The following is a 15,510-nucleotide window of genomic DNA, read 5'->3' as shown; positions in this document are numbered from 1 at the left end:
TGGAAGCGGCGCTGGACCACAGTCTCCGTCCCATTGTGCGTCTGACAGGAAACCACCTTCCTTACAGTGAACTGGCACCAGTTCCTGAACTCAGAGGGACTGGGACACATCGATTAAAGCGAAAGTTCAGCACGCAGAGGAACTGTACAGTCTACCCCATTTACCCCCCCACATGCTTGGTGTCCAAAGTTTGGTTCTTTAGTTGTAGCACTGCAGCCTTGAGGCCAGTATAGCTAACCAGGAATGGCAGATTACACCCCACCAATTAGCATGTTGCTAACTGCATGCCTAAATCAGCGGCTCAAGCTGTTAAATCATCCTTCATAGACCTGATTATGTGGTTTATGACACCGCGTTCTCTGAACGTGCACTAGAGAGCAGCATTTCATTCAGTCACGCTGCGCTTTGGTCAACATTAGTTGTTTATTAATGTGCTTTATAAATAAACTTGAGCTCATTCCCTCAGCATCTCCTTTCCCTACAGAGGAGCCCAACTTTGGCCCATATCAGGCCACAGAACGTGCCTCAAAAAACACCTCTACAAATATCTTCTTTAGTCTTACGAATCATCAGTCAGTTGACTGTCTGTAGCTCAGTGTCCAGTTTGGTGCTGTCCTACTGCATATGAATGATTCTGTCCTGCTCACCTGTTCAAAGACAGGTGAGATTTCCGAGCTCTCCTGCTGCCCACTTCAGATCAGCTGCCCACAAGCCAGCTACCGCCACCTGCCTTGGACTAGCTGCCCACCCTACACTGATGTTCTCATAGACTCCCAGCTATTCCTACTACTAATACTACTGCTATTAATATTAGTAGTGTAATAACTCTGTAGGTAGTCTGACCAGAGGAGGACGGGTCCCCCCTGGTGAGCCTGGTTCCTCCCAAGGTTTCTTCCTCAGTTCTGAGGGAGGTTCTCCTTGACACTGGTTTCCTTGCCCACTGGGGGGGGGGGGGTTCGTACATTCTTACATTCTTGTTAAAACTTTGTCTTTTCCGAAATTCTGTAAAGCTGCTGTGACAACATCCGTTGTAAAAAGCGCTACAAATAAATTAGATTTGATTTGATTTGATTTCCCGCTATAACAGCGTTGACACTGCAGGTGTACGTGTAAACTGTGTTGAATGTGGCGTGTTTTGACCAAACAGCAAGAAAAAACGGATTCTTATTAACGTACAGCTCTGTGCAATAGTCAGGCAGAACATTAGATTCAAAAAGCTGTTTATCTGGGAAATAAGAGTTCATTTGCTCAGAAAAATACACACATAATAAGTCATGATATATAACGTATGTCGGTGTGTTTGATTTGTTTAACTATTTCCTCATGAAAGCCAAGTATTAAGTTGGGTTGAATAAGACAGCATAGAGATAGCCTAGCAAAACCTTAGCAACCACCTGGGATCCCATAGCACCACCTTAGCAACCACTTGATATAGCATATCACTGGCTTTACAACACCTTAGCAACCCCTTGGGACAGCATAGCAGCACCCCAACGAGCACCTGAGATACAATAGCAATCAGCAACCTCCAAGCAACCCTCTGGGATGTAATTGCAACCCCCCTGGATACTACAACAATCACCTAGCAACACCAGCAAAGATAACATAGCAACCCAACCAGACAGCAACACTTTAGCCCCCCCACACACACCATGACAGACACTGGATTTAGAACTTTAAGCTGGTAACAGTTTGGATGGTCCATCATTTCCATAAACGATCTAAAACGTAGACTCGTCACGTTTCCCCTGAGCAACAGTCCATTTCAGATGAGCTTGAACCCAAAGAAGTAAGCAGTGTTTCTGGACATTGTTGCCCTCCACTGTGTGGAGTACAGTCTCAACTTATTGATGCAATAATAATAATAATAATAATAATAATAATAATAATAATAATAATAATATCTTCACTTTATTTACTACAGTTTGTCAAAGTATTGTAGTGTTCTGGTGCTGACTGGCACTGGTGCCAGAGACTCTGGAGGCATGGCTATGCAGATGGTAGCACACGCCCTCCAACAATGGACTGTTTATTATTGTCTGTTGGTTATACAGGGAGATTCACTCGAAAGAGGCCCCGAATGTTCTGCTGTATCTCTCTTCAGGACGAAGCAATCCGAGCCAAAAAAATTTGCTACATATCTTGACGTGTGATGCTGGAAGTAAATCTCAGTTTTTTGCCAGACACATTTCAACGTGGCACTCCATGTTCCTGAATGTATCAGCGAGAATTAGAGAGGTCAAACATGGCGACGGCTGTCCAGCACCTACCTCATCGCTCCCACGCAGGGGCATCCCGGCTGGTTCGAAGCTCCACATACAGAGGAGCTCATTGCATGAACTGTTTGGTTCAGATCGATTCATCCTAGTGAGAGATATTACAGAATTTTCCGGGCCTCTTTCGAGTGAATCTCCTGTGTTTATATGTATGTGTTGCTCCTGTTATTTAGTGTAGGGAAACTGTGGGTTTTTGTGTGAGGGGGTCACCGTCGGGGTGATGTGTGCAGCTGGAGGTGACCTTCTCCTCGTTTTGGCCTTGCTTTTATTAGAGAGATTTCTCTGGAATCCTTGTATCTCTTGATGATAATATGCACTGTAGAGAATGAAATCCTCGCAAACTCACTGAGAAACAACGTTTGTGAACAGCCGGTCTCAAACTGCTCCAACTGTTTTGGAACATGTTGCATGTATCAATTTCAGACTGAGCGTATATTTACAAAAACTATGAAGTTAACGAGATAAAGCACTACATATCCTTTCTTTGTGCTGCTTCAATTTAAATACAGGTCAAAGTGGATTTACTAATCGCTGCGATGTTTTTATTTTTTTATTTCACATGCTGTCCCAACTTTTTTGGAATTGGGCTTGTACTTTATTTCACCTTGTGTGTTACACTTCTATTACTGCAGATTTAGATACCCCTGAGTTTAAGGTGGCAGTGCATTTAAGGTATCAGTAAACTTAAGGTATCACTGCATTTAAGGTGTCACCGAATTTAAGATGGCAGTGAATTTAAGGTGGAACTGAATTGAAGGTAGCACTGCAATTAAGGTGGCACTGAATTTAAGGTGGCAGTGGATTTAAGGTGTAACGTCAAGACTGAATACAAAACACTATGCAGCTTTGCTACATAGAACCACCAATCTGAAGAATGCTTCACCATGTAAGAAGTCTTTTAAAAGCCCCTGTAGAACCAACTGTTTAAAATGTTTATATGCATCTATCTAGAACCTTTCCTTTTAAAATAGAACTTGTTTGACGTGTTCTATATAGCACCAAAAAAGGTTCCACTATTGTTACAATGTCAAGCTTGAATACAATAGAAGAACACTTTTTGGTGCTATATAGAACCATTCTCCATCAACCTGAAGAACCCTTTCACCACGCAAAGAGCCTTTTAAGCATGCAAAGCGTCCTCTGAGTGTTCATGGCTCTAAATAGAGCCAGTCTTTACTAAAGAACCCTTGTAGAACCATCTTTTTAAAATGTTTATATGGATCTATCTAGAACATTTTTTAAAATAGAACATGTTTGACATATGTTCTATACAGGAACAAAAAGGTTCCAGTATTGTTACAATGTCCAGCCTGAATACAACAGAAAAACACATGGTGCTATATAGAACCATTCTCCATCAACCTGAAGAACCCTTTCACCATGCAAAGAGCCTTTAAAGCATGCAAAGGGTTCTTTGAGTGTTGCTGGTTCTATACAGAGCCAGTCTTCAATAAAGAACCATCTTTTTTAGAGTGCAGCATCAGAAATAAGCCGAACTGTGTGAAGCGCCTGCTGTTTCTTACCTGCTGAGGAGGCTCTGCCCTGGTTCTCCAGACGGTTTCTCCATCAGCTGCTGCACTCGGATCCTGGGCATCTGATAGATCACTTCAGAGGCTCTACAGGGGCCCAGCGCAAAAATGATGATGGAGAAAAAACTCAGAGACACGCGCAGCATCGTCCACGCTGGGGCAGCTCGGTCAGTCTGAGCTGGATTTAGTGCGCTTGGTGTTTTTAGGAGCAACAGAAGAGAAAAGGAGTTTCTCTAAACACTGAATCATGTTTGGAGCTTGAATGGCTCCCGCCCATATTCTCACAAGCCACGCCCCCACATCAGCATGTAGCCACTCCCACAGCAGGATTTCTTTTTTCTTAAAATTTCTGCATAATTAGATGGTTAAGATGTAAACAGAGCGGTTCTCTGTTCTAGATAAACTTCCCGAGTCAGAGCCGCTCACAGTGGTGGTGATGGGAACCAGACGTCCCCCTCTAAAAGCTCCTCACAGTGGTGGTGATGGGAACCAGACGTCCCTCTAAAAGCTCCTCACAGTGGTGGTGATGGGAACCAGACGTCCCCCTCTAAAAGCTCCTCACAGTGGTGGTGATAGGAACCAGACGTCCCTCTAAAAGCTCCTACAGAAAGTTCCTACATGAACTGGTTCTGAATTCACTGCCTGATGACTGAGACGCTGTTTTATGAGAGTTTAGAGAACTTCAACTCCATTCATGGTGGAGGGAGACATGCAGGGCGCTGTGCGGCAAAATAGTCCCCAAAGAAAACTCATTATTCCAGATTTTCCACTGTTTTCCATCATCAACATTCCATATAAGCTCAGAAGACTCGTGGAAAGTCTTTCAGCACAGATCCTCCTTCAGCCTCCGACAGTTTGGCTTGTAAAGTCGTTCATGGGTATTAGCCGCTGTTAGCCGTAAGAAAAGATCTCGCTTCTGTCGTTTATTTTCTTTTCCTCTCACCTCCTGTCATCCAAGGTTTCGTACACCTCCACCTGCCATTCTCTGTGGCCGAACTCCATCCTTTCAGCTGGAAATCAGGTTAGTGTCCTGAATAGCTTAGCATTAGAAGTCTTCTTCAATAACCTCCACTGTCTCCTCTGTCCGGCGTCTCCTCTGTCCGGCGTCTCCTCTGTCCACTGTCTTCTCTGTCCGGCGTCTCCGCTGTCCGGCGTCTTCTCTGTCCGGCGTCTTCTCTGTCCACTGTCTTCTCTGTCCACTGTCTTCTCTGTCCGGCGTCTCCTCTGTCCACTGTCTCCTCTGTCCGGCGTCTCCTCTGTCCGGCGTCTCCTCTGTCCGGCGTCTTCTCTGTCCGGCGTCTCCTCTGTCCACTGTCTTCTCTGTCCGGCGTCTCCTCTGTCCGGCGTCTTCTCTGTCCGGCGTCTTCTCTGTCCACTGTTTTCTCTGTCCACTGTCTCCTCTGTCCACTGTCTTCTCTGTCCGGCGTCTCCTCTGTCCACTGTCTTCTCTGTCCGGCGTCTCCTCTGTCCGGCGTCTTCTCTGTCCACTGTCTTCTCTGTCCGGCGTCTCCTCTGTCCGGCGTCTCCTCTGTCCACTGTCTTCTCTGTCCGGCGTCTCCTCTGTCCGGCGTCTTCTCTGTCCGGCGTCTTCTCTGTCCACTGTCTTCTCTGTCCACTGTCTTCTCTGTCCGGCGTCTCCTCTGTCCACTGTCTTCTCTGTCCGGCGTCTCCTCTGTCCGGCGTCTTCTCTGTCCACTGTCTCCTCTGTCCACTGTCTTCTCTGTCCACTGTCTCCTCTGTCCGGCGTCTTCTCTGTCCACTGTCTCCTCTGTCCGGCGTCTCCTCTGTCCACTGTCTCCTCTGTCCGGCGTCTCCTCTGTCCACTGTCTCCTCTGTCCGGCGTCTCCTCTGACCGGCGTCTTCTCTGTCCGGCGTCTCCTCTGTCCGGCGTCTCCTCTGTCCGGCGTCTCCTCTGGTCCCTTACATTTAGATTTAGGTATTTTTCTCTATTAGCACTGAAAACACTGAATTTAAGCATAAATATTGAAAAATAGGTGGACTTACTCTTTGAGCTTGGACGAGTGCTGCCCCCTGCTGACCAGAATATTATTACATCTGAATAAATGTGCAGGCACATTTCTCCTATTTAAATATTGTCTCGGTCTCTAAGTGTGTGAGTTTATCCAGAAAAAGAAGCCAATGGAGCCGCAGAAAGGTCCTAAAAGTTTATTGACATTTTAAATAACAGTCCAAGTGCCACTCAACCAGTGTGGAATAATAAACGTCAAAGAAAAAGAAACAAAACAACTTCCAGGTCCATTAACAGCGACACTGTAAAATCAAAACGTCTTCGATTGAAATCAGAATCATCACACACTCGCAATCTGACCCCACGGGCAGAAAACACAAGCTTCTTTGGGTGGAAAAGCAAAATAAAAGCGTGGAATAAATGCGGCTGCATGGGGCAGATTGGACTAAAGACAATAATAAAAGCTCTTCGACAGGCGGAGGCGAGTAAGACCCTGAGGAGACGTCTGACTCCATAATTTATCTCAATATTATTCACATCTTTCAAATCATAAGTTAAAAATTCTCATAAGGACTTTAGAATTATAATCTACAGGTATGTACATTACTGGATTAAAAGGACTTTTGTTGATGTATATGTTTTTATATATGTATGTATATATTATCACATTCACTGTAACAGACTAGTACGGTCAGCACAAAATCAGTCAGCTGACCAAATTTGTTTTTCCTTTTATAGCAGACAAGGGGATGTTAAAGGGCCCATATCCTAGATTTTCTTGCATTTCATCCCCCACCCGAGGAACATTTGTGCGCTTCTATGTACCAAAAACTTTCATTATTCACTTCTTACCTTCCTCCAACCTCACTAAAACTAAACAGTCTGTTTAATACGGTGTCTTTAAAGGTAAACTCCATCAAATGTTCAAAAATGCTTAATAATTAAACAGTTCAGATGTAAACAGAGTCGTTCTGAGCGGTTCGGTGTGAAGCGCTCTGTTCTAGATAACCTGACCGAGTCAGAGCTGCTCACAGTGATGGGAACCAGACGTCCCTCTAAAAGCTCCTACAGAAAGTTCCTACATGAACTGGTTCTGAATTCACTGCCTGATGACTGAGACGCTGTTTTATGAGAGTTTAGAGAACTTCAACTCCATTCATGGTGGAGGGAGACATGCAGGGCGCTGTGCGGCAAAATAGTCCCCAAAGAAAACTCATTATTCCAGATTTTCCACTGTTTTCCATCATCAGCATTCCATATAAGCTCAGAAGACTCGTGTAGGTTCTCTGGTGGTTCTGGATGGTAAATAAAGTGTTTATATCTGTGTTGTAGTCATGGCGACGCCTGGTTCCCATCAGTTCACCATTGTAAAGACGTCTAAATCTGTTGGTTTATCTATAATAAATCGTTTCATGACTCTGTTTACATCTCCAAGACTAAATTAGTCAGAAATTTTGAAAAATGGGTGGAATTCCCCTTTAAGACTGATATATGTAAATGAGTTCTGTTCTGAGTAGCTGTGCCTCGTTTAAAAAGAATTCCAGGCTGAAACTCTCATAGCTTCAGTGTGGGTGGGCGGGGCTGGACTGATGTAGGATGAATAGGCGGATATATGTAAATGTGTTGGTTTTTGTGACATCACAAGAAACGACAAATTCCAAACAGGCTGGTTTTACAGTTTAGTTTCTGTATATGGACCGTATGAACCGTATGGACTGTATGGACCGTATGAACCGTATGGACTGTAGGAACCGTATGGACTGTATGGACTGTATGAACCGTATGGACTGTATGGACCGTATGAACCGTATGGACTGTAGGAACCGTATGGACTGTATGGACTGTATGAACCGGATGGACTGTATGGACCGTATGAACCGTATGGACTGTAGGAACCGTATGGACTGTATGAACCGGAGAGCGAAGAGTACGTTTGGAAAACCTTCAAATAAGCACGGCTGCATGGGGCAGATTTGATTAGAGCATTGATCAAAATTATAAAATTTTTTGAGATTTTTCATGATATGGGCCCTTTAAAACCTTAAGCAATGCGCTCTCCGGGCTCCGCCCACAAACATGTCCTTTCATGGCTACTCTCTGCCGGCTGCTCCCATTAAACGGGCAGCAAAATTCTACAGTATTAAATGAAGCTGAATCCCATCCCTGCGTTACTGCAGCACTGGTTCTGTCTCACGCTCATCACCTCTGTCTGCAGGAATGTCTAATACAGGCCAAACCGTCTCCGAGTCCAGTGTGGTGACCGTGAAGTTCTCCCTGATGAGCTGGTCCACCCTGACGGCACCGGTTACGTCATTAGGTGCCGCTTCTTATTTTATAATCATGTCAAATGATCTGAATGTCTAATAGCACCCTATTAAACAAACACATCAATCTGCTGCCCTTTAAACTGCGCCAGGAAACGCAGCGGAAAACATTTAATAAAGGAAAAATGTTAAAACTGAACGGGAAAAAAAAAACAAAACAAGATTAACACATAAAAACAAGCGAAGCTCTGAAGCATTTTCACCCAAAAACATTCCGGATGCTTAAGTAAACCTGTTTTTATAGATCAACAGTGGTGTATTAATCTAGCGTATTGCTTTCCATTTTAATAAGAACCATATTTAAGAAACACTATAAATTTAACCCACTTAAAAAAATTATATACATATTCATCACTGCTGTAGGATCAAAACCTCCAAAACGGCGACTTCACAGGAGGAGGAAAAAACCGTCTCTACTTTTAATGGAAGTCAATGGAACCAGAATCATTTTCAAGTCAGAATCAAGTCATTTTGTGCCGTTTCTTTTCGTCCATTCTTCATCTAATTCACACACGATGTACAGAACAACCTCAAAAATGACAAAAAAGGAGATACAAGGTTTTCCTCCGACAACAGCGATCGATATATATCAGAGATCAAAGTCAATAATAAAATAAAACGTGTCCTGTGACTTTTGACTCCCCCTCTATATTTAACAATAAATGACGAGATCAATAAATACACAGGCAATAATGTTGCTCTCTGAGCGAAGGGAGATGAAGGGAAGTGTGTAAACCTCACAGCTTCGTCTCTCATCCCAGCAAAGTCTTCATCTGTGAGCGCAGACGCTGCTGGACTTTACACTCTTGGCTTTTTTTGGAAATTAATAGGAAAATGATTTGATTCTAAGTAGCTTATGACCGTTTCTGTTGGTCCGGTCGCTGTGAAATTTCAACAACTGGCTTTTTCAAATTACGTCAAAAATGAGTGGAAAACAACAGGTGGAGATACGAGGTTTGGTCCTTACAGCAGCAGCCGCCTACGACAGCCGTTCACACTCATCATCAGACGAGTGAGGGGCCGGCTCGTCTGCGTTCTAGGCCACGGCAGGAGACCGGCTCCGTCTTCCTCCTCTGACTTTAAATCTTCCCAGTCTGACGCCGCTCCTTCTTTATAGCTACTGTGAGTAACGACTGGACTCAACTGAACGTCCAGCCGTTATTTACGATGACTGTGCTGGAACGACGGGTTGAAAAGACAAACGAATGGATGAGCATCAGACGAGTGAGCTGCTCTGGCTATAACTACTCACTAGTTGGCTTCCAGCGGCTAATTTCAGTCCTCGTGTGATTGATCAGGGGAAGCTTTACCGAAAACTGACCCTGCTAGAAAACCAGCACAGCTGGTCACCAGCAAAACCAGCACGGCGCTGTTGTCGGAGGAAAACTTCGTATCTCCAAAACGGGAACGTTACAGGAGGAGGAGAAAACCTGCTCTACTCTGAATGGAAGTCAATGGAACCGGACGTCTTCCCAAGTCGTTCTGTGCCGTTTCTCTCGGCCCATTCATCCTGGAATTTATACACAGTATAAAGAGCAATCGGTGTTTTCAAATTATGTCAAAAACTGAAAAATGACAAAAAAGGAGATATGAGGTTTTCTTCCGGTCAACGGCGATAAGCTGTGATTGGATGCTGGTTTTGCTGGTTGACCATACCAGGACTACACTAGCATTAACCAGCTTAGACCAGCAGGGAACACAGCAAAAAGACCATCTAATTTACAGTGAAGTAATTTACAGGGGAGAATTATGAAAAATAATATATATCGTTTGCATAGCACAGCCCAAATAACCTAATCAGGAAGGCTGACGTGAATGAATGGGACTGTGGGACTTTAAGGATGTGGGTTTGGTCTGTTTAGCAGCTTTGGAGAACAAAACAAGTAGTTCATCCTCAGATTAAACGTTCGTGTAAACAGTGTAGGTGACCACACAGGTGAGTTCAGCCAATGGAACAGCACTCCAGGTGGACCAGCTCAGCAGGAGGTGCCATCACCACCGCGATCACCACACCGGCCTTTTAACGAAGGAGCCAAGCTAACGAAACAGAACGATTAGGATATGGACTTTGAACCTGGCTGTGATTGAACTCTCCTGCTGCCTGGTCCACATCGACTCTCCTGAAGGACAGACGTCTGATTATCGTGGCACAGCGTTAACTCAGCAGAGTGGACTGGATGACCGACGTCTCCGTACAGACTCGTTTTAAAGGTGGCGCTTCACAGCTCTCCTCGTCCTCCTCCTCCTCCTCCTCCTCCTCGTCGTCCTCATCCTCCTCATCCTCCTCCTGAACAGAAAAACAGAGAGAGTTTGCTTCCATTTTAAAGCTGGTTCTGTTTAAACTGAGGAGCTGAGAGCTTGTTTTCTTATCTAGAACCAGGCTAAAAGACAGCTCCATCATCAGAGCTGGACCAAGTACACAAGCCATGTACAAACCATCATCTGAAAATTCCTGCTGCTCTTCACACTGTGTGTCAATTCCCAATTTATCGGACCAAAAGAAACGACCCGAAATCACTTGGAAACAATCTGGTTCCATTAAGTGTTACGGGACGGCAGGGAGGCGGACCCAAGTGCAACACCCGTGAGAAAGGGTGTTAAATAAGTTTACTGAGGCAATGGAGCGTGAATTTGCCACGTTGGGGTTGAGGTGAACCAGAGCCAGGCTCAGTGGAGTTACCGCTGCGCCACTGGGAAGCACAGGCGACAATGGGAAAAACACCTCAATGAGCGGGAAATAAAAAGGCGGGAAAAGGGCGAACAAAGGGGACGCTGGACGCAGCTCAAACAAAGGCTGAGTTAGAAACGAGAGATAATCAGAAAACAAAGACACTTCCTCTGTAATGATGAAGGGACGGCAGACCTTATGCCTCACCTGTTTGCTCTCAGTGGAGGAAACACCTTTACATGGCTTGGAGTCGTTTGTAGCTCAAACCTTCTTGTGGTTTTTAAGCAGTTTTCACTCTTTTGTTTTTCTTTTCTTTTCCTCTCTATTTGTTTAAATACCCACCTGGGTAGAGTACCGGACCAGTCACTCCTCTATAAAGGTGGGACAAAGGCCAGCTGTTCACCACAGCCATTAGTAGAGGAGTCCACAGGTGTGTCCGGTTGGGCCTAATCAGCCCGAGGGCTTCTGGGAATTGGAGTTCCCTGAAATGATGGCACTTCACTGCCGTCGCCCTCTGCTGGCGGCCAGGGTGCAGGCTGGACCCTTACATTAAGGTACACTAAAGGTAAAGCGTGTTTTTTCCTTCTTCTGTAAAGTGCTAATTTTGGAGATACGAGATTTTGTTCGACAGCAGTGAATTATAACTGGTTGGTATAAACCTTTTAAACTAATGATCATTAATTGCATACGTATAAAAATGTATAGAGCTTACACTTAAATTACACTTAAATAAAAATAAACAGATTTTTATGTCATAATGTTAATAGTGAGTAATAATAATAATAATACTATGGTAGTGATAGTGTTACTGAGGCAGTTGTGGGCTGGAGGTCAGGGAAGCGGCCCTGTGACCGGAAGGTCACTGGTTTGATCCCCAGAGCCGACAGTCCATGACTGAGGTGCCCTTGAGCAAGACACCTAACCCCCAACTGCTCCCCGGGCGCTGCGGACAGGGCTGCCCACCGCTCCGGGCAGGTGTGCTCACTGCCCCCTAGTGCGTGTGTGTTCACTAGAGTGTATGTGGCGTTTCACTTGCACGTGTGGGTTAATGAGGAGGTGAAACTTCCCCACTGTGGGACGAATAAGGGTCACTTAATCTAATCTAAACTGAACTTACTAAAGCAGAAGTGACAATTATTCAATAATTAACTACAACAACCTATCAGGCAGTGATCAGGTTGCTATTTATAGGGGCCTTTTATTATGAAGTGACACCATCCGTGTTATTAACTTTGACTAAGTGAAGCCGACAAAGCTCACTGCGAACCTGCTATCGCCATAGCAACAGTAATAAGATAAAGCATCGTCTTATTTAATTATGTTTTGCAGAGTTAGTTCATTACCTGAGCGCTGAGGGGTAAAATGTCCTCTTTAATCAGCGTCGGCGGCTCGTCTGCCATCTCCCGCGGCTGCAGCGACGCTTCTGCACAAACAGAGTGTAAACAATAACTTACAGCGTTACAGCAGATCTCAGGCTCAGACCAGCTGGGTGCCACTAGCCAGGGGTTCTGGTCAAAAAATAAAAAAGTGACCCATATATATTTTTCCAATTATTATCATTTTAACTGCATCGTATATATACACTCATTTACGGACATAATCATAATTCAATCATAATTATTATCACATTAATAGTAGTAGTAGTAATTAAGATTTAAAATATAGCACAAAATGATCAAATACGTGCAAAATCTGAACACTAAGTTGATCCATGAGTGTTTTTTGACTCATTAGGCCTTCACTTCAGCCTGGAAATGTGAAGGGAGCCTCTGTTTGACGTGAATTACCCCACAGAGCGTAAATCTCACATATGGACGGGATATAAATGTTTATAAAGAGGTCTTAAGAGATCCAAAGGGCGTGGAAGCGGGGAAGTGGTCATTTTACAGTGCAGTGGTTTTCAAACTGAGCCCCAACTACAGTTCACTCTCTTTATAAACACTGTGTCCACTCACCCTCCATGCACTCCTGCCCCAGTGTGGGCGGCTGAGGGTCGTCGGCGTGGTAATCCTGAGACTGGACGGCGGGACTGACCGGCTCGCTTGGCTGAGGACTCGAGTTAGTGCTGCTGTCCACCGCCGCGACCGCTTTCACCTGGTACGAGTCCGACAGAGAGCTCTGGTTGCTGTTTTCATCTAGAAAAACAGGAGAAACAGAAGCGTCACACTTTCACTCACATAAAGACGAAAAGCTTACCTGACGGATTATAGTCCATACCTTGATAGTCCAGGAGAGCCGGGCAGGAATTTTCAGACGTTTCCTCTGATGGGAAGCTGTCCAGATGGATCTCTGAAGCAGCTGCGACTTTCGGCTTCTCCTTCTGCAGAAGAACATTTAGGAGGTTTAAAGGGGACTTTCTGTATAATGAAACAGCAGAGTGGAGCAGAACACTCCGTTCTAGATAATCCTGGTGAATCAGAGCCGTTCCCAGTGGTGGTGATGGGAACCAGACGTCCCTCTAAAAGCTCCTACAGAAAGTTCCTACATGAACTGGTTCTGAATTCACTGCCTGATGACTGAGACGCTGTTTTATGAGAGTTTAGAGAACTTCAACTCCATTCATGGTGGAGGGAGACATGCAGGGCGCTGTGCGGCAAAATAGTCCCCAAAGAAAACTCATTATTCCAGATTTTCCACTGTTTTCCATCATCAGCATTCCATATAAGCTCAGAAGACTCGTGTAGGTTCTCTGGTGGTTCTGGATGGTAAATAAAGTGTCTATATCTGTGTTGTAGTCATGGCAACGCCTGGTTCCCATCACCACCACTGTAAAGACGTCTGAACCACTTCACACCAAACCGCTCGGAATGTCTCTGTTTACATCTTGAAATTTTGAAAATTTGGTGGAATTCCCTTTGAACGGGTCTCACAGATTTACCTCCTTCGTGTCCACCACAGGAACCCACTTGAATATTCTCAGAGACGTGTCTCCAACAGTCACCCACTTTTTCTCCCTGTTATAAAGAAAATACATTAATTAACAAATGACCAGACCACTGCCGGCCAGCAGGGTCAGCAGAAGCATCACTAGAAACAGGGTAATGAAGACGGACATCAGACTCCTCTGACCATTGGTCATCCAACATTCAGCAAGCACAGTGGGTGAGTTACAGTTACAGACTGTAGTCCATCTGTTTCTCTGATACTCTGTTACCCTGTTCTTCAGTGGTCAGGACCCCCATGGACCCTCACAGAGCAGATACTGTTTGGGTGGTGGGTCATTCTCAGCACTGCAGTAACACTGACGTGGTGGTGGTGTGTTAGTGTGTGTTGCGCTGGTCTGAGTGGATCAGACACAGCAGTGCTGCTGGAGGTTTTAAACACCTCAGTGTCTCTGCTGGACTGAGAATAGTCCACCAACCAAAAATATCCAGCCAGCAGCGTCCTGTGGGCAGCGTCCAGTGACCACTGATGAAGGACTAGAGGATGACCAACACAAACTGTGCAGCAGCAGATGAGCTGTCGTCTCTGACTTTACATCTACAAGGTGGACCGACAAGGTAGGAGTGTCTAATAGAGTGGACAGTGAGTGGACACGGTGTTTAAAAGCTCCAGCAGCACTGCTGTGTCTGATCCACCTGAACAACCATCTTTTCTTTAAGGGTGTATACACACTTTATTAGAGGGAATTATATATATATATATATATATATATATATATATATATATATATATAAATAATGCAATAAAGTGAATATACACGTGTTTCTAATAAAGTGGCCAGTATGCAACTGTACACCCACAACAGGTGTTTCTAATAAAGTGGCCAGCATGATATAATAACAATAATACACACAATAATAATAATAATAAAAATAACACAGTAAAGTGAATATAAACGTGTATATCTGCTCTGCCACAGCAAATACGCGTGTAAAAAGCGAAGTTTATTAGAAAATCGCTCCATTAAACTTTCCTTCCCCGCTAAACTGACAGCACTAACACGGAATCGTCCAAGCCCCGCCTCTCATCGACCGGCCTGTCTCCAGGGAAACGGATTTACGGCTCTCCCCGATTGGCCCACCCATCTGTCCATCATCCTACATCCTCTTACTGAGCCCCGCCCCCGGTTCCTCCGAAGTTTCGGCAGTGTTTCTCTCAGATCGATCAAACTCACCATCGCCGCACTCGCTCTATGGCCGCCATCACCTTCTTGATGTCGTCCTTAGCGCGGCTGCGCGTCTCTGCCCGCACCGAGCGGCCCGACATCTTTAATCCACTTAGTTTTACTTCACTTTTAGCTTTAGCTTCCACTTTCCCCTCCGTCCGGCTCGACAACCGTCCTCTCGCGAGATTCACCGCGGAGCTGCAGGCCACGCCTCCTTCCAGCACGGAGCCTCCGTTCGAAGATCGCACTTATTTTTATTTATTTATTTATTCATATATTCTTTTTTTAAATATATTTGTATTTATTAAATATTTCTATTAATCTCCCAATAATATGAATTAATGTTTATTTGTCTATATACCTTGTTTTTGTTTTATCAGAAACACGGTTATTTATTTATTTTACTCATTATTTTAATTAATGAGTATTTATTTAATTATTTATTTACTAATATATTCTTTTTTTTAAATCCGCTGTAAAGCGGAATATTCGCTTCTGTGTTTTATCGCATTTGATTCTGCCGATCAGCCGCGGGTTCGGCCTGAAGCGCAACGTCGTAGGTGTCTTTCAAAATAAAAGTCCCGTTAGACGTGAATGACGCTCAGCGTTTAACGCTGCGGCTGTGAGCATCGCGGT

The 15,510-nt window shown here is 44.6% G+C and overlaps 2 protein-coding genes across 2 annotated transcripts in view; both read right to left on the bottom strand.

Annotated features, from left to right (window-relative positions):
• The window catches only part of LOC108413923 (collagen alpha-1(XXVI) chain), a 22,519-nt gene extending 18,559 nt beyond the window's left edge, over positions 1-3,960 (bottom strand). Inside the window, exons 1-2 of the mRNA XM_037547613.1 lie at positions 3,800-3,960; positions 1-99 (exon numbers count right to left, since the gene is read on the bottom strand). The exon at positions 1-99 is cut by the window's left edge and continues 39 nt beyond it. Coding sequence (XP_037403510.1) covers positions 1-99; positions 3,800-3,951 — 251 coding nt within the window. The 5' untranslated portion in view covers positions 3,952-3,960. The remainder of the gene's footprint in view (positions 100-3,799) is intronic.
• A 3,051-nt stretch (positions 3,961-7,011) lies between these two features.
• On the bottom strand, positions 7,012-15,044 carry bcl7ba (BAF chromatin remodeling complex subunit BCL7B a). The gene is made up of 6 exons (XM_017686642.2): positions 14,884-15,044; positions 13,645-13,720; positions 12,984-13,086; positions 12,722-12,901; positions 12,110-12,189; positions 7,012-10,385 (listed from the first exon to the last, which is right to left on the bottom strand). The coding sequence occupies exons 1-6, from the start codon at positions 14,973-14,975 to the stop codon at positions 10,254-10,256; spliced, it is 663 nt and encodes a 220-aa protein (XP_017542131.2). The 5' UTR covers positions 14,976-15,044; the 3' UTR covers positions 7,012-10,253.
• Between the last annotated feature and the right edge of the window lie 466 nt (positions 15,045-15,510).

This window comes from Pygocentrus nattereri, chromosome 18 (assembly GCF_015220715.1).
Source record: "Pygocentrus nattereri isolate fPygNat1 chromosome 18, fPygNat1.pri, whole genome shotgun sequence".
Lineage (NCBI taxonomy): Eukaryota > Metazoa > Chordata > Actinopteri > Characiformes > Serrasalmidae > Pygocentrus > Pygocentrus nattereri.
The sequence above is the reverse complement of the archived record's forward strand: the minus strand, read 5'-3'. Positions and strand labels throughout refer to the sequence as shown.

Bases quoted from the DNA above. Each gene is read 5' to 3' on its own strand.
- bcl7ba (XM_017686642.2), bottom strand. From the start codon at position 14,975: ATGTCGGGCCGCTCGGTGCGGGCAGAGACGCGCAGCCGCGCTAAGGAC. The intron at 12,902-12,983 runs GTATGGACTATA...CTGTTTTTCTAG, and splicing joins GGCTCTCCTGGACTATCAAG to ATGAAAACAGCAACCAGAGC. The intron at 10,386-12,109 runs GTAATGAACTAA...TTTTCTGTTCAG, and splicing joins TTTTACCCCTCAGCGCTCAG to GAGGAGGATGAGGAGGATGA.